This window comes from Mycetomoellerius zeteki, unplaced genomic scaffold, assembly GCF_001594055.1.
Source record: "Mycetomoellerius zeteki isolate Tzet28-1 unplaced genomic scaffold, Tzet1.0 scaffold149, whole genome shotgun sequence".
Taxonomy (NCBI): domain Eukaryota; kingdom Metazoa; phylum Arthropoda; class Insecta; order Hymenoptera; family Formicidae; genus Mycetomoellerius; species Mycetomoellerius zeteki.
The window spans coordinates 765,446-788,513 of NW_017256436.1; the positions used below are offsets into that span (position 1 = coordinate 765,446).

General features: G+C 37.2%; 1 protein-coding gene across 4 annotated transcripts in view; it reads right to left on the reverse strand.

Moving 5' to 3' along the window:
- Tsp26A (Tetraspanin 26A) overlaps positions 1 to 23,068 on the reverse strand; it is a 114,436-nt gene that overhangs the window by 13,788 nt on the left and 77,580 nt on the right. For all 4 annotated transcript variants that reach the window (XM_018444320.1, XM_018444321.1, XM_018444318.1 and 1 more), the window contains exons 2-4: positions 8,161 to 8,281; positions 712 to 785; positions 199 to 273 (exon numbers count right to left, since the gene is read on the reverse strand). In XM_018444320.1, the coding sequence (XP_018299822.1) occupies positions 199 to 273; positions 712 to 785; positions 8,161 to 8,281 (270 nt within the window). The remainder of the gene's footprint in view (positions 1 to 198; positions 274 to 711; positions 786 to 8,160; positions 8,282 to 23,068) is intronic.

Below are 23,068 nucleotides of genomic sequence, written 5' to 3' on the forward strand. Positions count from 1 at the left end.
TAATATTAAATCATATAATTACAAATTACCTACAATATCTTATTTTAATATTCACTAAATTTATATGTTTATACTACAAATATCTTTAAACATGATATATACACGTTTATATTTTAGAACGTTTTGCCTGTAATTATTATTGTACATTATATGATGACTATATATTATTATAAATTATACGAACTACATCATATTTACCCAATCTTTGAAGATAAATCCCAAAACACCGACAGTCATTTCCATTAACAGCAATAGCGCTAAAAATATCGCGTACTGCAACATAAAATTAATTTAATTAAGATTAATTCTATTCAGATTTGAGAAATTAATTAGAGAAAGAGAGAAAGAGGGAGAAAGAAAGAGAGAGAGAGGGGAGGGGAGAGGGAGAGAGTGAGAGAGAACTCATCATTGTCCTACTTACTGATGGTCCATTAAAACCACCTTTTTTCAACGATTCATTTCTTTTTTTGGGGAGCTCTAAATTTCAAAAGTTCGCCATTTAAGAAAACAAAGCCTTTCGTTTTAAGTACTTTTAAACGTTACATTTCTCAAAGAGCAAACTTTCGTTCAATCGCGTGCGGTCCAATGATAGACAATTATAGATGTCATATACCGAATCGGAAACTCGAACAAAGTTCGAAGTTCCGAAAGATGTTGGGCAATTAAAGTAATCTAGAAAGAGAGCTTAAGTGAATCCCGTAGGACGCTCACCGCGGCGAGGAGGCATGTGTTCTCCCGTAGCGCGCCGACGCATCCCGTGAAACCGATGATAAATGTCACTGTACCTGCAACAGAATAAATAGTATCGGGTACTTCGTCATCGCACGAAATGTAACGCGAAGAACACGAATGCATTCGTCAATGTATCGTATAATCGTGAGTTATGAGCGTGGGTCCCACCGGTGAATTCATTCCCGCATCGACATGCTATGCCGGCGTGAATTCCCAGATACATTTATAGGTTTGCAACGAAGTGCATGAAAAAACCATGAAAACCGGAAACTTAATCACAGCTGAGTCAGAAGGATTGAAATGATTCGGGAATATCGGAAAAAATTAGGAAAAAGAGTTATATTTATTAGATAGTAATTAATGTTTTAACTAAATCAATAGATTATAAATCGAAATTTATATATACGTTTACATAAAAAATTATACGTACGTAATATAATATATAAAATTACGTAAAATATAAATATATATATATTAATATTATTACACATATAATTTTAATATATAAAGTATTTTCTTTTACAATATTTGACCTTTATCTGTTTGGCTATCGTTCTTCCTTTTAATTTTTGGTTCACAAAGAGGAGATTTTATCAGCCAGCAACATTAGGAAATTCGTAGTTCTGGAATTTCACTTGCGTAACAACTCTGATTTACGAACATACGCCACATATTAATTACACGTAGGTTTGCGAACGCTTGTAGTTTACACAAGTAATTATATTAAAATTCCTCTACGTTCCAATTGAATTTGCCGAGAGTGCGTCATCAACAGTACCGTGTTGCGCCGATGGTAATGCGGAATATTTATGAAATTATCTGCTACCTGCGGACGAGCGTAATGAGCGCTAAATCAATTCCGTGTGTACGCTAACAAAAAGTATGCGAGCACAAATGTTCGAAATTCGTTACTATCACAATTAATCGGTGTGCATTCAAGCAGTTTTTTTGCCTTTTTATATTTAATATGTAAATGCTATTAATTTCTATATAAAACAATATGCATTTGCATTAAAACTATTAAGAGAGCATTCATGCGTATATTATACACATAAATTCGCAACAAAATTTTCAACATCAAGAATTGGAAAATTGAATTTTATATTTTATATTGAAGAGAGTAGTAAAGCTGAGAATATTTATCAATTCTTGACAAAGATTTAACGATGAATCTTAGTTTAGACAGGTAATATTTCTACGTATACACATATAGTTTCCGTAAATTAAACGTTCGAAATGATTCAGAGCAGATTTTGTTAAAGCAGCATTGATAGAGATGACTTGAGTGTATTAAAGAATTTATAGTTGCATCGAGAAAACGATTATAAGTCAAACTCGGCGCTATCGGACTTAATAAATTTTATCTATCATCGAAAGTTATAAGATTTTAAAACGTGCTCCGGAAATGAGGGGGTAACTTTTAATCCGATGGTAAAGCAGAGACGGGGAAACGTAGAACGGAGCTCTTTCAAGTAACTGAATAATTAGTCCAGACTTACTTTTGGAACTTTTGTTAAGCCTTGCCACGAACTAGAAGAAAATGGCAACGATGAAACGCTTTGCGCTCGGATAAAAAACTCGATGAAGAAAAACGAAAAGTGCGAATGTAGAAACGTGTATCTACTTGAAAGGACAGTTGGAAAATTTTTATACAGGATGAAACTATTACAGGGTATTTTGTACGTTAGATACGTTAAGTACATGAAAATACAATACCTATTTTTTTAAATTACATGAATTTTTACTAGTGATGGATGCAATGTTATTAAAAAAATACACATTCTTTTTTACTATAAACACATTTTGTTTTGTACGCTCATCTTAACTCGCATTCGGGTTAATATTTGGTATGCAATCAATATTTCGTAAAGGGGCCAGGTGTGATTCAATGGCAGACGAAAGGGCTTTGCCACTCTTGCAATATTGCAACGTTGCTTTATGTCGTATGGTAATAAAGTTGCAGGATAGAGGAACGCATACGTTTGATCTCGCCTCGCGACACGTGAATATAACGACGAACCGATAATATCTGTTTCGATTCTAGTAGGTTTTCGTGACAAAAAAAAGAGGATCGATGTATACAGAATAATCTATAGGCCTTTCGTGCTTCCCTTGGTCTATGTATTCCGTGAGTTATAATAGAAATCGATTCTTTTGTAGTATGATTTTGATTAAATCCGGTCTCTTGTAATTAATTTAATTCGCGGTACCCAAAATTACGGATGTTTCATTAAAAGCAGTTGAAATCACGGTGTGTTCGATCAGGACGGGTGTATACACGAATGGAAATCAAAACGCAGCACTCAATTGCGATCGCATTCGCATTTATTTAAGCGCGGAAAATAAACGTAATCCGGGATTTAGTGTTTCTCTTTGTACAAGTTACGATTTATTTGGAATACCTCGCGACTTTGGCAGGCGATAGTGCTAATAATTTTAGGCGGATTTTCGAACGCTTATTTTTCCAAACAAGCTTTGCTTCGAGATTGATAAACTTCGGAAAGCACGGATTAACTTTGCGAAATGTATTTACATTGTTAAGATATTTTGAAGAATAATTATGAAACTGAGATTCATTTGGCTAAATGGTGGATTTATGTCGCAACGAATAAGACATTGGTTTATAATATCTGCGATGTCTACAGCATAATTTTTGTTAAGCGTTAATGTTCTCGCTAAAAATGTAATCTGCTTTCGATCGTCGTTATAACTTTCGTAGTGTAGCTAAGTCTAAATCGTTGTTATCTGGTAACCGTTACGCTAAATTAAGCGCAAGCCGGAAGAGGCAGAGTTACTCGTCAAAGTAAATGGAAGTAATTGGAGCATGGGATAATCGAAAAGCCAGGCTCAAGTCGATAGAGTATACTACGCAAGTACGAAATAATTAACAAGCGCGTCGCTTTCCTAAGTATACACAAGATATCTAGAATACGTCGATTACTTCGATGAAAATGTTGCTTGAATGACGACCGATAATTCTAGCATTTGCTCAACAAATTTTCTTTTACATATAGTTATATTATATCTTTTACGTATAGTTATATTAAGATTTTCAACCAGCAGTGCTCTACTGACATTTGATCAGCTGCAGCGAATATTTGTAATTTCAAATACTACCGCACTGAACAAACATTTAATGACTCGAAATCAAACAACAGGATAATTCGCCGTTCACTTGCGAAATTAAATATTAACGCAAATATCGTTTCGAACGGTAAATATTAAATTAATATTGCTTAGCTTGTATTACAATAGTAGCAATGAATAATGAAATTAACTGAATACATTTATCTTCTCGAAACAGGAGCAGTGCATAAATCAGTGAATAAGTTTCTGTACCTATCTCGGATATATTATTATCAGTTTCCTTCTGAGGGAGAGGAGAGGAAAACTGATAATAACATATCCGATATAGATACAGAAACTTATTCGCTGCTTCATGCACTGTACCGTATTGAAAGATATTCATTAAATTTTCATCGGAAATTATATTACATTACAGATAAAGAGAGAGGACACGGAGGCTCTTTTCTCTTTATCTTTAATGTAATAAAATATTCAATGAAAATTTAATGAATATCTTCCAATCCGTCAAACGAATAATTGAAAGTAAGTATTACTACTAGTGAATTCGACTAAGGTAACGATAGAACGAACACTGGCCTTTTGTCGCCATCCCCTTCAAACTTCGAGGGAATTGTGTCTACGGACACACGGGGCAAACAAATGGATGAGCCCCCACAAATCGATCTCCACTTTCGTACTCGAGCGGTTTCTCGCGTACAGTCTGTTGTTCTTCCGGCGTGCCGGATCACGTGCAAATTCGATTTGGGCCGCGCGACGTCCCGCAGAGAACGTCGCCGTACCGCAGGCCAACCGTCGTATCTCCGAATCGCACCGGCTTGAATTCGCCGGGCATTCCCGGAAGCATTCTCGCTATTACGGCTCGGCGAAACCGCGCGCGGCTGACCGCTTCGAAAGCACGGCCGGCTTTCCGGAGCGCAGAATCTCTCGGAATCCACGTGTATACGTTCGGTGTGTAATTCGATTCATGGCATCACATCCCGCGGCGACGAACTGGTCATTCTACGACTGGAAACGCGACGTTCGTAACATTGCGGGGGACGCAACTCGGAGGACCGGCGAAATAAATCGGACGCAGATGACCTCGTCCTAATTTTATGTCCGTCACCTCACCACTGGTTCGTATCCAATTAAAACTTTGGCACCCTGTTAGAGGAAGAGAGAGAGAGAGAGAGAGAGAGAGAGGGGAGGAGGGAAGCAGGAAAACGGAAATGGAAGGGCCGAAGCGCACAATCTGCGTCTATTTGCCGGTAGAGTACGTGTATTAGCCCACAGAATATTACATTCGCGTCGCGAAACGGAGAGAGAGTCTGTGGTGGTTAATGGAAACGTATCGAGGGGGACGACGGCGAATGCGCTTTCTGTCAGCGCGTCCTTAACCCTTCCCGTATCCGTCGTATCCATTTTAATTAGTGTTCCGTTGGCCCTCCAAAATCCCGCAAGGTTCTCTCCGTGCTTCAGAGATATTTATAGTTATTCCACATAAAAATAGGGTATCGGATGTTTTTTGACGAAAATTAGAGTCTGACAGGTTCGAAGATAAAACTGCTTATGCTTCGACGTTTGAACAAATCATAGCTTCTAGTGTTATAAAACTCGATTCATACTTTCTGAGAGAAATCTCTGTATTCGCTCTGCACCTATACTGAAACATACTTTGTACACACTAATGACCGCGAGCATCATACGAAAATAGGTTGTCACGATCGCGACCGACAAAAAGTTCTTCTCCTCGTGCATTAGGCAAAACGCACCCTTTAATGGCCGATAATGTCGCGTGCATGTAACTTATCTTCCACCCTCGTAGTGAGAGAATTGTGTCGCTACCTTTGAGATTTCGATTCATAAGAGTTCTTGCATTCAGAGAGAATCACGTAGTATCATTTTTATACATTATGATTATGTGGAACGGACATTATTTTTCATTTCATCATAATTCTAATTTAATAGTTTACGAGACAGCGATTTGACCGAAAAACTACCGATTATTTTTCTCTCTTACCGATGTATAAAATGATTTAAACAATATCGATTATTCTCTCTCTCTCTCTCTCTCTCTCTCTCTCACTTTTATTCTCATCCCTTAATTCAATGCAGTCGCTGTGTTAATTGAAATGGGATTATTATCTTGCAAACAAGCTCTATGAAACACTTTGATAAATGTTTACTTGCGTGGTAAACGAAACTGTATCCACTTATGGAAAAAAATTAATATGTAATTATTAATTGTGTGTGTGTGTTAGCTGTAAATGAATAAAATTACTCGACGCGAATATAAAAGTAAAAAGCTATTATACGATATCATCACATCAACGCGGAGGACGGTAAGAATAATTGCTGGTTCTTTCTTGATGTAATAATGACAGGATGCCAACGTGTTCTTGCGTTTCAATTTTTCAAAATAATTACATTAAGAGGATCCTAAAGCCAAGCTCGAACTCCGACAAAACCACTAGATGTCGCTGTTTTTCCAGCACATCGACATGTCTTTATATAGTATACTGTCACACCAATATCTCAATCTATGATACATTCAGTCGCACATTTGTGTCAATTTTCGTATAACAAATTCGTCGCGATAAAGCGTCTAAGTCTAATTCTAAGAACGTAATTATTTGTTCGTGCAAACTACGTGTTTGTGGATTACGATTTCGTAAGGTTGCAAAACTTTCGTATCAAGCAAATGTTGTCACGACTTGACAGCTTGAAACGCCATGTTACACTAAGAAACGGTAAAAAATATATCAATTTCAAAATTTTTGGTTGTTCTCGACATAAACTCCACCTCACAAACACGTATTAATGCGTATACTTTAATCCTGGAAAAGGATTTTTAAATCTATGAAAGAGAAAAAAAAGTATTTGTTATACACAAATTATATGATTTACTCGGTAATACAGACGGCTTTAGGATCCCCTTAAAGCGGACAAATTACTTATGTTCTATTAACTTTCTGATATTAGCCCTCTGACGCATCTGTGAAAAAGCATTCCGTAAATTAGAGAGATGAAAATTTTTCGAATCTCCAACGCGCGCAGTTGTACGGAGATTGTTTTCTGAGAAGCAAAACGCAGAAGCGCGTGCCCGAATAATATAAGACGATGAGATATTGAATTTCAACTTCAGACAGAGGCTGAACTTCAAAGTATCGTAGTGGCTATATGTCTGTCTCGGTTGAATGATTATAAGAAGTAGAAATGGTAAATAGTCTGTTTCTACACCGTTACATTGCTCCCTTAAATCCCTCGTTTCCGAAAGGTACTTATAGGACGTCCTGGAATTCGCGACCTTAACTTTGATGGCAGATTTTTTCTGCCGAGTCTGAAGAGCAAAAAAAAAAGAACGAGGGAAAGTTAAAAAGTATGAGGTTTTTAACGAATTTGTTTTTCTCCGAGGACTTAAACTATTCGGAAAATTCACGACTATGCAGACACCTTAATTTCCGGCTCGCGTCGTGCTTTGCTTCTCGCAGAGGTAAGCTATAGCTCTTCTAACCTTATCCAAATTACAAATCCGTGCTATTGTCGGACAGCGCATTACGCGACTTCCGTACGAGGGAAACGCGCGAAATATCGCGGACGAATTAGAACGAATGCCGTCCTCGGGCTACCATTACGAGGTCACCGCGCACCCGTGCGGCGTTAATATAGAAATTAAGTTACGACCGCGCGGTCGTGCGAAATGTTTCCGCTGATGGAAACGATAGCGTCTTCGCCGATAGTCCTGAAGAAAAATTGCGATCACCGTCTTTATTGTCAAGGAACGCACCAAATGTCGGAAAACTGCGAAACTCTTACCGCAATCAGCCGACGCATTTTACTGGAATAATTTCCCTTCTTTTTTATTACGGTTTATTTTCATTCTCTGTAACCTATGAAAATCTCCCGTATGCTTCTAATGTTCACATTGTTCTCTAAATTGAAAAACGGGATGTTATAAATTTCTCTTAAATCCTCAAATCCCAAAAATAATCGGAATTTATATTTGAATATTTCTAAAAGTTAGCAACTTTCAGTTGAACATTCTTCTATTATTCACGTATTAATTTTGCTAAGTCTAATTTCACTAATGGAATTTCTCCAAATATTCGATAATATTTCTAAGCGACTAATATTTTATAGGAATAATTTCACGGCAAGAATTAAAATCTTCATCATTTTCTATCGAGGGAACGTGTTATTTATATCATATTTATAACTAGAATTTCCTAAAATTATTTTTAGGAAATCCTAAAACTAAAGTTTAACTCGGCACTCGAAGAGAGTTATAACTCTTCGTGCGCGCGCGTCTTCGAGAGTCGCGAGAGAAAAAGGAAGTAAAAGAAGAAAAAGACAAGTACTCACCGACTAGAATGAGGATAAATGCTGGATCGAGTGCGACGTTTGTGAGGCGGGACAGGTTGTTGAAGGTGTCCTTTTCGGTCCATGCCCAGACGCCCACTGCCATGATACCCAGACCGAGCCACTACGACAAAGAGAGAGAAAGGGGGTGAGAGTTAGAGATTGGCTTAAGTGAAGACGAATATCGGCGGCAAGTTTCAGCCAACCGGAAACTTCCCCCGAACTGTTTTCACGCCGTCTGCCATATTTGCGAACGGAGTTTTTCGATTATTCTGACATGAGAGATGTGAATTTTGGTATAGTAAGTAACGTATTAGATTGGCGCAATACGATTCATGTATTTGCTAAATTGTGAGAAAAAATTGAAAATTATTTTTGTCAATTGAGGTCGTTGCTTTTGGTTTCGATAATTTTATCGTGTAGAAAGAAATTGAAAAAAAAGGATCATTCGATAGAACACTTTTAATCATTGAATAAACGTAATTGCTTGTGAATATAAAAAGTTAATGCGCACGATTTGTGCACTTCTAGCGAGACAGCTACTCGGTGAAACTGCGAGCTTGGGTCTCGATTATACGGATCCGGTCGTGTGCGATTGCACCACGGATACGATTACCCGTGGATAATGAGAAAAGCGCCAGGGGAAAAGAGCGAAAGAAGAGGGAAAATCGAAGAGTAGGGTCTAACGGCTTTCAACCGTTAACGGTCTCGTGGAGGCTCTTTCGTCCGTGTACGCGTAGTTACGTCTCAAATAGTTCGCAAACGACAAACGTTTACCGAGTGCCCCTCTGACGGGCCGTTCTGTCGACGATTCTTTTCGCTCGCGTTTTTAAGACCGGCCGTAAAGCTTTGAGATCGTGATTTTGGTAGACCAAGCGTAACAACGTGTTCTCGAACGTCCACCGAGATCGATCGTTGCAACCACGAATTTCCTCCGTCGCCGATGTATTAATTGAATTTGAAATTTTCGTCTTTTTAAGTGGATTTCTAATCCGTGAGATTTTTTTTTCCATTCTTTTTTTAGTTCGAATTTTAAAGACGTTCTTCCTATATCCGAATATTTATATACAACTTTATATATATATATATATTTGTTTATATTATTATTAATTTTAAATGCTATTTAAATATAATATTATAATTAATTGTAATCTTTAAATATAATTAATTATAATTTTGTAATAAAAAGAACATTAGATTAATGATAAATTTTGTATACATATCCGGACTTAGATAGGATCCACAGTTACTGGGACGTTTACCTCTATTATTATATACATACGTTTGAGAGCGCCAATAAGCGGTCAAAGTTAGATGTTATGAATATAATATATATTCTTAATTAAAAAAATTTTCAATTATCTCAGATGTGACTATGCGCCGAAACATTCGGACATTAACCACAATTGATCTGAGATGCTAATAATATAAATATGATGAGAAGCCGAAACATTTGGGCATTCCTATATATAAAAATAATCCCCCCTAAATTAATTCGGTAAAGAACTTATTACAGAAGAAGAACTTATATACAGGATCCTGGCTGAGGTAATATTTTACGCAATAAATTCTTTACCGAATTAATTTAGAGGGGATTATTTTCATATATAGGAATGTTCGAATGTTTCGGCTCCTCATCATATTTATATTATTAGCGTCTCAGATCGATTGTGGTTAATGCCCGAATGTTTCGGCGCACAGTCACATCTGTGAGAAAATTAAAAATTTTTTAAATTAAGAATATATATAATATTATATTCATAACATCTAACTTTAACCGCTTATTGGCGCTCTCAAACGTATGTATATACTATATGTTGTACATTTACACGGTCGAATCTTAATTCTTACTTTATTATTATGATTAATATCATCAAATCCAAGTTTGAATTCCGGCTGAGATGATATTTTTTGCAATAAATTATTTAGTGTTTTGAAGATGCTTATTTATCAGTAATATTAAATTTTATCAATTTGGTTTATGATATTTACGTACTCCAACTTCAATCTACGACTATATTTCAAGACCGACAAATAATCGAGGTTACGAGCGAACGCAGTTCGCTTGAACTGAAAATTGTAAAAATTCGCACAAACATATTATCCACCTTAACTCAATATGGCCCTCTTCATTCATTTGTCATCGGTCAAATTTTAACTTTACGTTTTTATCTCAATGTCTCTCTCTCTCTCTCTCTCTCTCTCCCCACGATCGCTTTTATCAATTTATATCGGAAACTTGTCAATTCGCGCGCGTCAATACAAAACACATTCATTCAACACTGTTCATTAGTGTTAATCACAATGCAGCTTTAATATTAGCTTGGCCAACATGGCAACCGCATTTGCGGTGAGATTGATATTCGGTGTCGTGCATTTACTGACATTAAATCCACGCAATTACCGATGACACACGTAGAGGATGTTCGCGTGACAAGATCGACTTAGCTCGAAGTAGCTGCAACACCTGAGGCTGCGTCTGATAACGTATATATGTATTTCGGGGGAGGGATAATCGGCTCTAATCCCACAGCGGGAGAGAGGGAGAAATTCAGTTTATGACAGAGTGCATAACTATTCTCTGTTTGCTTTACGTTCAATAATTTTCACGTGCGACTCGCGCGCAAGGTGGAATAAATGGGTCATGGTTTCGTAATGCGACGAATTAAAACCAAGTACTGTATATTATACAAATTGTTATAAGATTATCACATAAAATCAGCCTGCGTGTCTAATGATATACATGCTATAATTATGTATCGCCGTTAACCAGGTTGTTCTATTCTGGACCTATGCACGATAGAGATCAATATCTCGCTCTCGACTTAATTTGCAAGTCGGCAATCATCCCAGTTTTACAAAAATTTTGTGCGCACGGATTCGCGTCGCGGCGCTTATCACTGACGCGACAGCGCAAATGCTGATATTCATAAAAAATTATGTATCGCAGGTTTTGAAAGTTAAACGATCCGTGCACGCTATTGCCACACGATAATATCTCAACGAATACGCGGACGGTTTTTCCTGGTTTTTTTCCCATTACGACCGATTTGACTGAAAAGGGGAAGCGGGCGAGAAGAATCGTTCGACGCGTTCGAATTGTTTGAAATCCATTTGCGATAAATCATTCCGAAGTCGAAATGTACACACGCGTGCGCGCAAATACGCGGCTTCTCGTAAATATAACTTGAAATACGCGGTGCGTTTGCGTTTTTTATTATTGACGGCTACCAATTGCATGCCCTTTTTTTCAAGCCGCAAAATTATCGAATGAATTATCGAATAATAACCAGCGTTAAATAGTCATTTTAATTTTGAGAATTTTACTGTTGGTGTACGTCCTATTTTCTTTTCACTGAATTATTGCTATTTATATTTATAAATGCACATTTATCTTAGGCGTTAATAAAAAGCCAAAATTTTTGTTAGGCGCATCAATTATTGGTCGATCGACGTGTATTGACAAATAAAAAAAGAGCAAGAATCAAATGGTCTTCCGTCGAATTCTGCGCGCACCTAGTTCCTCTCTTTTATTTTTAGGAAGACGTATGAATAATTTTTTCCATTTCATCGCGGTTCGTCGGGCGGTGTTTTATTTGCGCAACTACCTGTTCATAAAAATCGTCGTTCGAGACGATATTTCGCTCTTTCGCCTCGTGGGCAGTGCAATTGCGCTATACAACTTTAATGCACAGGAGAGAAAGCCGCGAGAGAAAAAGAGAAAAAAACCGCGACAGTCGTTCGGTTTCGCGAATGTTCTCCTCGGTGATGCGACAACAAATTTTGCTTCCCTTTTCATCATCTTTGAATACATATGTCATAAACATGGTCAGGGCGTCGTGTGTCAACCCCGGTGCCCGCAAACAATTTCTCAACGGCGCATAATTCATGATCGAATGGCCCTCGCGCGATCACGCTCGTAATGTTGAGGTGCGAAGGTGACGCGAGTGACGTCGATGACACGAATGACGCACGTCCTCTTTTTTCCGCTCGTTACATCAAGATAAAAATACAATTTGCAAATGTGTGCCAGAAAAAAAGGTGAAAATTAATGTCCTGTCATACGGAATTATATTATATTTCATTATTTTGAAACATTTCAAGTTGCGAATTAATTTTTCCACGAGGTTTCTTTCGACATTCACACAGTGATATCGTGAAATTAAATAATAAAAAGAAATATCTGTATTTTGATGATCGCGTGTACGCTTATAATTTCCGCCTTTTTTCCTCGGTTAATCGATACACCTGCAGTATATATCCAGATTCTCTTCTCGCGAAGATGTAATGACGCACTACCGATCGACGTTTTATTCTGTTGTCCGTATATGTATTTTTGCATGATAATAAGACGTTCCTCACGTCTTCGCGTAAACAGATCCTTTTTTAGTACTGGACATATAGCATAATTGGCAGTCAACAATCTGTTACAGAGATTGATTGTGTGTATTTATTAATTATTTATTTATTATTTACCATTTTCTCGCAAGAATTGCGCTCGCGATAGTTCAAATATATCTTCATTCTGTAATCTGTAACATCGAGTAATGTGTGTTTTATAAATTTTAATATTGCCTATATATAGCAGACCACGATTAAAATTACAAGCATTGTCGAGAAAATAGGAAATTCGGTTCAATAGCCAGAGAGAAACAATAATTTCCAATAATTCGTACGTTTATAAATTTGGCTAAAAAATATGAGAAAGAAAAATTTATTAATCGATTTATCCGAGCAATTAATGCTAACAAATATTCTCTCCGGAATGATTAATGATAACATATAGCTTTATCATAACTGTTTCAACGATGAAAACGAGCGGCAACGTACAACCGGAAAACAAGTTTCGGAAAAAATAACATGATCGGCAACGTAGTTCCGATAAAACTTTTCCTTTGAACGCATGCGCTCATGTTGGCACGGCCGAGCAACGAGTAAATAAAAATGTTTATTGTGTAAAGTTAATATTTTCCTAACGGCTCTTTATCCGGAGCGGGGGATATTTTCGTAGGAACGTGGTTGAAATCTACGCGGTATATTCCACTCCGAATACAGCACTAGTAAAAAAGTGCTCGTTTTTATGATATTAATTTTTTAAACGACTGTAGCGAGACGTGATTTTTTTCTGAAAATAAATATATATATATTATATGTACCATGTCGCATACACATTACGAGCATTATTATTTTTTGATAGAGTTATTAATAACTTAGAGTTTTATTATCCGCTTGAAATCTATATACGCAATACTTACGTATCTTCTTGTGATTATTAAAGCAATTAAATTATATCATTTGCGTTGAAATAGTTCAACTTTTATGCTACTTCATGTGTTAAAGCCATTAAAAAATTTATCAAATGCTTAAAATATATATCATTTTTGTTAATAAAAATTTTCGGAATGCCAGTCCTCTTTAAAAATATTCTATATAAAAATGTAGAATAATCACTAATATTTTTAATTTTCTCATAATTATGATTGAAGCAACAAAATGCAGCTTCTTGGTCACAAGCATCAATACGTCTCTTTCTAATAAGATTTTCTTTCTCGCCTAATTGTCGTGTATATTTTATTTTCGAGTTCTTGAAGACATATATTGTTGGTAAATAAAAATCTGTGAGCGCAACCATCAGCGTGCGGAAAATGTGCGAGACGTTCGTCTAACGAAGGGAACACTCGTAATTATCGGTAACCGGATTCACGGTAAGATGGACTCGACGCAGACAGAGAGATATCGTCACGGGCGTAACATAAATCCGACGACGTTAGCAATCGAGATTCTCATTTTCTTGCCGACCCGAAAGTTAAACACAGCCGGTCCGATGTTATCGTATAATCAAGTAGTATCATCCGGCGAAGATGGAAGGGTAAAGGGATGGACCGAGCAGGATGAGTGTCGGGGTCACGGAGGGGGGGAGAGACGGTAAAGAAGAGGGCAAAGTGGAATTTATCGGCCTGGCGTTTATCTCATCTTCCAAGGGCAATAGGATCCTTGTCTGGACGGAAACTGCGGAAAGCCGCTCGACGTAATTTGAATTCACGCAAATAAAAGGTCGGACGAGAAAGTCGAGACAAAGCAAAGCGACAGATGATGGGAGGGTGGGAGGATTGTAAAGCCGAGAGAGGAATTTCAACAACGATGGTAAACATGAGTGGCTTAAATCAAGTTATTAAGTCTATTCTATGTTTTCGGTGGAACATCGTCGTTCTACATCGTCTCGACGCTCGTACGCCGTTTAAAGAATCTGTCTGCAAAATATTTCAAATCTAAGCGACATATCTATTTCACTATATTATGTTATCAAGTCAGAACGCTAAAATTTTCATATATGTTATCATCGTCGATATTCGGGAGATCGTGCGACGCTTCTAAAAAGGAAAAAATCTCGTTGGAATAGACGATGCCGAAGAACTCGCCACAGAGACTTGGTCGTTGCACGAAATAGAAATAGCCATCTGCATCATTTAAAAGTTCTCGAACGAATCTCTCGACCAAATGCGTCATAAATATGAAATTCGCAATTTCTCGTTGAACAATCAAACTAGCACACTGTCGCAACGCGGTCTGGCCGGATAGTCCGAGTGTGCTCGACGGTTAACCCTGGGTTCATTAATCGCATTAATTAAAAGCAACTACAGAGAATCGATGGTAATTCTGTTATGTCTTGACAGTAACGAGGACTGAACCACGGTCGTTCGATGTCACGAGCCACTGATTATGCTGTAAATGTAATTGGACTACTCCTTTCGAAAGTTTTACGTGATTAATAATAACAAACATTAACAAACGGTGCTCCAGCTACTTTACAATTAAAGTCTAGAGGGGTAAAATTTATATTTCGGTATTCGAGTAACAGAAAGATGTAAGATCAATATTGTCGATTTTTGTCAAATTGTTCTACTTGATGAAAATATCTTTTTTTTTCTTTTTTCTTCTTTTACAAATACATGTCCTTGTTTGGAAGTTTATACGCGGGATGCACTCGCTTATTTCTAGTTTGTCAAACAAAAATGTCAATGGAGTGCACGTGATCGTCCTCGGGCGAAAAAAAAATAAAATTCCGTAACAGATATGTTCAAGTTTTTTTTCGCGCGAACGATTCTCGGTCTCTACTAGATATTAAAAAGATAAAAATGTTGAGATTTCATTCTCATATATTATCACATATATACTTTATAACAGCGGTCGGTTGGTTGTCATCATTAACTCTAAAACACACACATGGGTCTCCCAGGCCCAATCGAGATTTCACTTGCTTCGTACACGAAGGAAAGAAAAGGAAGAGTTTTATTTTATAACTTAACAATGTAAAGCTTTTTGGCATTACCGTATGCAGATACATTTCTAAAACTTAGAGTTTTAAAATAAAAAAAAGAGAGTCTAAAAAAATATTAATCTGGACCAAGTGAGTCTTACAGATCCATAATGTGTTTACAGAATTTTTCGGAAGCTATGTGTTCTGGGATTAGAAACGACGTTGTAACGACAGAAAAAGGAGATAAAGACTCCACGAAACTTAGACTCATGTATACATATAGCCCTGATTTGAATGATATATTAATATTTGGTATAAAACACGAATATCATGTGAATACGTAATACGTTCAATTTGCATGACTTTGATAAAATATTTTGATCGTCCAATTTATTCCTCCGTTATCGATAAATATCCACTTCATTGCACCGCGCAACGAAAAATTGGGAACGTGGGACGCTATTGGCAGGACTGACACGATTTAACGTGCTGTCCTGATAGCGATTAAAACTGATGATCACATTTACCGTTCGTAAAGAGCGCATACTCTCGTCGAGTATTTTAAATATTCGCTGCATTCCGGGTTTAAACGGAATTCACATCACGTTTTCGCGGCGAGTCCACATAAATTAATAAATCCGCAGTAATTAGAGACAAAGAAAGAGAGAGAGTGCAAATATTATACTTTTAATGATACGCATTTTCCACAAAATGATAGTTAAAAGCAATTCTAAATGACGATTAATGTTACCTGCTCATGTATGCTGATGTATAAATATACTGATTTCAGCAGTATATAAAGAAATAATTTTTTGTTTCATTGTATATAAAATATTTGTATCAGCGGGAAGTGCATATTGCGCGAGAGGAAACGAAACGGCGATTTAGTAATGCTCTACGAGAGTAGAGTCGCTCGACATGGGAAAAGCACGCAAATAATTGAGACGGTGACACCTGTGCGCATTCGTTCAGTTTTTAAAGCCACTGAAAAGCTGCGTGTCTCGCGTCGGGAAAATCGATCGGTGGATGGCTGCATTCCATAGTGCAGGGCGCAGTTGGAAAGAGATATCTCGCGGTCGATTTAATGGTGAGGCGATTTAATGGCGGTAATAAATAAATTTACGCGCACCTGCTTTCGACTGAGAGACCGAACGAGCCTGCGATGCATACGCACGTGTCACGTATAGAGCGATATTAACGATAAAATGCGTTTCGCCGGCGTTTAGCAGAGGCGGGCGAATTTAATGTCCCGTTTTTCCCTCTATCTTTTTTCACAACGGCCACCGTTGCAGCCAGTGTGGCGCGGGCAGCAATGAAAATATGGAAATTCACGAATCATGGACGCCAGAACTGACTACAAAGCCTTTGACGGTGTCCGAATCGACAACATCTGGTCGTTATGAGTAAACGTTGATGTGAAATAATAATCACGCATGGAATACGCAGCATATTGTAAAGCAATAATAATCGTGAATGCGCGGTATATTGTAAGACAAGCCTCAATAAATTAAATGCCGACCATGATCACATTTACTTTACACGTCCAAGTGCGCAATCACAAAGTTTACATGACAATTGCTTAGTTACGGTAATTTCGACGGCGTGCTGTGAATAGAACGTAATTATCGTCGACGTTGAATAATATTTATATGCTTTATCCGCGCAGTTTGATTCTGGCCTCGCGAGTGCATTTTCCCCGCGCGCACAAATTGCTTATATAAATGGGTTCGTTTAATGAGTTTCTCTGGGCTCGGTTCTATTGTCTGAATTTGAAAGTGTGCTCGAACAATTGACTTGGTGAACCGGTGGAATTCAATAGTTGCAATTGCGTGTAACAAGTTCGAAAAATTTGCAGCTCTTTTCGGGAAACGAAGTCCACCAGTGATACCACGAGTGCGAAATCAAATTAGGAATCTGAAAAACTAGGAAATTTTTATAAAAATGCATCGAGAGAATTTCACGCATTTTATGAGAGGAAAAAAAAGGATAATTGACCGTCCAGTTATCTGAAAATTTATTTCATAGCGGATATGCGAGAAAAACAGGACTTGCATTAAAGATCGTACAAACCGGCACGTTGCAATTCAGCGCGACTTTAATTGATCCCGAATTAATTTATTCCAGTGCGCGCGAGGCGATGAAGCTTATCCGTCCGTGACATTTCGGTGCTGAATTATTCAAGCGTTTTCGCATCGGTCGATCGACTGCGTTTTATTTTTGTTCTCACTGTTTTAATTAATACTACCTCTCTTTCGGAAACGATCATCCTCTTTCTCCTTCGCTCCTTTCTCTCTTTTTCTCTCTTTTTTCTCAAGACGCTAAATGGCTATTAGTTATTCGCTGGCCGACATGACGTGTTTTACAATCGCGATCCAATTTCCACGATCGGCGCAATTCGATAATGGCTATGTATCGGATCGCCACGCGCAACGCGTTACCTAAGAAAACGTGTGCATATAGGGGTAATGCACCTGTCAAAACTTAGCCGCGAAAGCGATTGATTTATCGCGCCACTCCCCACAGACACCCCGTCATTAATGGACGCGCCGATGTATCGTTGACGTTGGCCCTGACATTTAAACCGCAGATCAACCGCAGTTGCTAATCTAAATTGCCTATATCGCTACGCACGATGAATTTATGGATAAGCATCGTCTGCACAGCGAGCTGGTAAATTTTGCTCAAGTACGATACCGGGATCAAAAGATTTACTTATCTAGATGTGTCGCTTATCTAGATGTGTCAATCGAAAATGTTGTTAAACGCTTCGGCACTGATATTTTACCGTCAAGAAATTCAGGCGATAGATCTGTTTTTTATGGCTAAATTAGTGTACACTTTTGAAAATTGAAGTGAGATAGGTGTATGTTTGATATTTGGCGAAAGTGAGAAAGGAAGTTCTAATGCAGTCTAGTGCAGGAATAAAAAAACAAACCTAATATTTTGCGTCCGAGAGAGTTTCCTCGACCGAGATGAGATCTGTGATATCAAGTAAAATGAGTGGTAACAGATGGATGGTATCGAGAGAAGTTGGACTTGAACAACAAATCAAAATTTTTTTATTAATCTAAATCTCGATACCTTCATCTTTTACAACCTCTCATTTTACTTGGTATCGCCGACCTCGTTTCGACGATATAAAAACCGCATGGTTCTCTTTATTAATTTAAAATTTAGATTAATACTAGTAAATCCCATTTATTAATCTAAAATTTAAATTAATAAACGGGATTTAACAGCTCGCAGCACGGACGAATGTCTTAGTCTATAAATTCGTTACAAGAATGAATTTATAAATAAGCTTCGTTCGTGCAGCGAGCTGTTAAATTTTGTTTAGGGTAAGTGTGACACCGGTAAGTGTGTGTATTGAAAGATTTACTTGTTTATCTAGATGTGTCAACTGAAAGTATCAAACATTTCGATATTAGTATTTCATTTTGAATTGAGAGATTCGGACTATTTTTTGCATTCTCGAGAACATTGCAATCGATTTTTAGAGCGTTGAGACAGGGTTCGTGATGTGAGGTAAGACGAAAGGTGGCAAAAGAGGGAGATATCGAGAAGGTGGATCCGGACAACAAGTCGGAAACTTTCAGGCTCAATTAAACTTGAACAAACTTGGAGACGCCTCGCGGCAATGAGAACGAACGGACGGTTGGAGTGTCCTCTCAGTTGTCTGCATGGTTCGCTCGGTGCCAATTTCTCGATAAAAACAAAACGGGAAGTCCAGGAGATAAAAAGAATGGAGTAGAACGGGACGACAGCTAGCGTGTCATTATGACGCTGAGTGTGCTCCAACTCGCTTACCGATTACCATTTTCCGACTGACGCTCGCTCGATGTGAGAATTTTCCTGCAGTGTTCGCAAATTAAACAGTTAGCGCGCTAAATGAATCTCTTCTTTCTTCCTTTATTGTCGTTTTGCTTCGAAGCGATACGTTAACATTGTTTATATCGATGTCGGAACTTGCGAATACAGTTTTAACGATAATACATATACATTTTCCGAAAAAGGCAATCCAAATGCGATGAGTATTAAATCCACATTTAATAATGTACATGTATAATTTTATTATCTCAATGATATACAATATCATTGGTTTTTTTTCATGGAAAGAATAATTTTACTAAAGTATCTAAAAATTTATATAAATACAGATCTGAAAATAATTTTATTGGACTATCAAAAGAATTATATAGAATGCTCAAACATGATGGCAATGCTGCAAAAATTAAGTTTTGACATTGTAGTAAGCTTGAGCATACCCTATAATTATTTTGATGGTCTTGTATTAATTATTTTGAGATTAAGAGATAAATTATTTTCAGATCTGTATCTAGCTAAAATTTTAGATATTTTAGTAAAATTATTCTTTCTGTGTTGACATTCTCCTTCATTCACTATTTCTATCGACTTAAACTAGTTTTGCGAAACGCATTTGTACAGTGCATATGTGATATGCATCCCGGAATAGACCAGTGTGGTTATTGTATAATTACTCGCTTCTTCGCCGCATACCATCGTCCGTGCAAAATGCAGCCCTCATGCATCCGACGACGGAGTACATTACTTTTTCATTTATTCGCATAAGTTTGCACTACCGCGAGTTCGCGCTTTCCGCGTGAAATGAATATGCGCCTCTTTTTTGCGCGAGGTTTTGTCCTTATGTCTCTGACGCTTTCGAACAAATCTAACTAAAAAATAAAATAAATAACGATAAAGTTTGCTGAGCTTGACATTTCAACGCGCGCGTGCCTTCGCGAATTTTTCGCGAGTTTCACGACTAATCCTCCATAATATTTGACGACCTGAAATTTGTTGAAAAATTTGATGCCTACACGAACGCGCGCGACGTATCGTAATTGTAGCTACGAGGTTCACGTTTTTCTCTTGGCGCAATATAAACAAAAATAGAATAAGTCACGAAACATGTTACATGGATTTTGGCGTACACGTCGACAACCAACTAACACGACAACGTGAACGAGTCACCGTTGTATCAAAAATAAGAGGAAAAAAAAGGAAGTTTGTCGCGCGCGCGAAATTATATATACACACACACACACACACACACACACACACACGCGGAGATTATAATTAAAATTATTCGTTGCGCAGTTTAGTTAATTAATTGTAATAGTTATATGCGTTGTGTAATCACATAGTTTATAATTGCGGTTTAAGGATTGTAAAAATAACGAGATTTATCAGATATTTAAGTCTTTAACCGGTTAAGTGGTAGGCTTTTTAAAACATTCCGTGCCAAAAGTGGTAGGCGTCAATTGTGAACTAAAATATACCAAAATTTGGCCCTGGGGGTTTTTTGGGTCGCTGATTTCATTTCGTATATAAAGAGCCGGACTGATTCGTTCCAGCGCGATATTTACAAATAAATGTAAAACATGTCCGAGTTCAAAAATCGCCATCAAATTTTACAAATTTGACGCCAAAATCGAGTTCAGAAGCCCAAAAAACAATAGTATACCAAATTTCAAGCAAATTCGTTGAATAATATAGAAGTTATTCAAGATGTGCATATATGCTACAATACCACTTTTGGCACGGATTCTTTTTGTGCATATATGCTACAATACCACTTAACCGGTTAATAATCTTCAAATCTTAAAATTTTCCCTCTGTCTCTCAGACTAATAAAAATATAATAAAATTATGAGAATGTTAAAAGCGGAAAAACGGAAGAACTTTTAATCGGTTTTAAGAAAGTTGCTCGTATTCCCTCGAAACTGTGAATTTACGACTAACAATAGGTGTCGTAGTGTATTCGGTGCGAGAATTTCTTCGAGATGTTCCCGTCGTTCTTGCGAACGCAATATAGACAGGGCAAAACGGACGTCTGTAGAAGTTGGCTCGACGATTCAAATCGATTCCTATTCGGCATCTCTTCCTTTTCTCCTTTCTTTCTCCTCTTTTTCTCTTCTTTTTTATTTCTTTCTCAATTGTATATTCGCAGCTTCGACGATGCAGTATCGTTCCATCTGCTTCCTCGTACGGTTAGATATACGTCCCTCTTCCTCTATGTCTCTTCACTCAATCACTCACTCCTTCTGCAACTTTTTCTCTTTCACTAACCACGGGAAGCAGTCGCGGAAACAAAGCTGTAAGGCTTTGATGTTCCACCCAACCGCAGTTAAGCATTTCAATCTATTCAACTCGCTTTCGGCGATACTTGCGTGCAGGTTCGCCAGCCAGGCCTTCCAACGATGCGGCGGATCGAAATTCCGAATGAATTTTCCCGAAATGCTGAATGCCGCGTCTATCAATGGGCGCAAGCGCGTTTGGGAACATGCAAAAGAGATGCCGGAAAGTGATTAATCATGTACCGCGTCTCCGCGACATTCTCCGGATGTAATCGGGCTTATCGAGGGGAGCTTTGCACTGTTCGTCCTTTGTTAGATGCCTCGTGGGCACGTTTACGCCTGCGCGATTTTGGAACGACACCATGTAAAATCGATTCGCAATAGAATTGTTAATCATTAATTTCCATTGTGATACAAATTGATAGCATTTATAGCGCCGGTGACTGATAACAAAGTAAAATAATTGGAATTAGCTCTACAGGAATGTGTCACAATAGTTTGTTACACAAAATTGGATCGTCAATCAGAAGCAATAATCGAGTTTATTAAGATTTGTGTATTTCGGAATGTCGAAATCTTGGGATAATTTTATCAAATTATGTTAGCCAATTAAGCGATCATAAAAATTATGTCACAGATACTTAACACAGAAAATTGCTATTACAAGTATTTTCTCGCAAGGCTGACTACGATAGTGACCGTTAATAGTATACTGAATATTACCAATATAATATATTTTTTATTACTGCGTTAAAGCCAATATTCGGCCGAAAATTTATGTTACCAGTGCATTGCCAATGTCGCCAATGTTATGTAAATCATAAAGCAAATTTCGATGCATTTTCTGTCGCGAATACTAATCACCTAATTGTCTCCGAATATTTTTAAATCTCGAAAACGTATTTGCTGCAAGTGCATTTTTTACTAGCGCTGTAAAACCGCGAAATAACGATGTACGTGTAACTCATTAATACATCAACAATATAACCAGGTATGCTAACAAGGTACAGTACATATGACAATCGACATACAAATAACTTTGGAGAATCGCATGAGTCATAATTGCTTGTATGTATTTAAATTACTATAAAGGATCTCTCTGCAGAATTTATACGCTATCACTCAGAAGCTTGGAGCATTTTGTGTAGTTTTAAAAAAAAGCACTATATTTTACAAATATATGTATAATTATTTTATTAAAAATATATCAATTTTTAATTTTGAATATACTATTGGAATAAAATTGGATTGAAACAACATAAACTTTCATATATTTATAATGTTATATTAGTATATAAAGTTGATTAAATTTTCTTTTCAAAATTTAGGGACACTCTAAATTTTTGAGTGGTAGTATATATAACAAATTTATATAAATATTTTACGTTGGTAAGGATCTTTTAATTTAACATTTATATCGTCGTTATGTATAATAATTGTCTATGTAACGAACGAACTCATAAACTTTAGAAAAATATAGAACCTTATAAGTGATATATTATTATTAATCTGGGTTATAAAATTTATATAATTTAATATAACATTAAATATTATA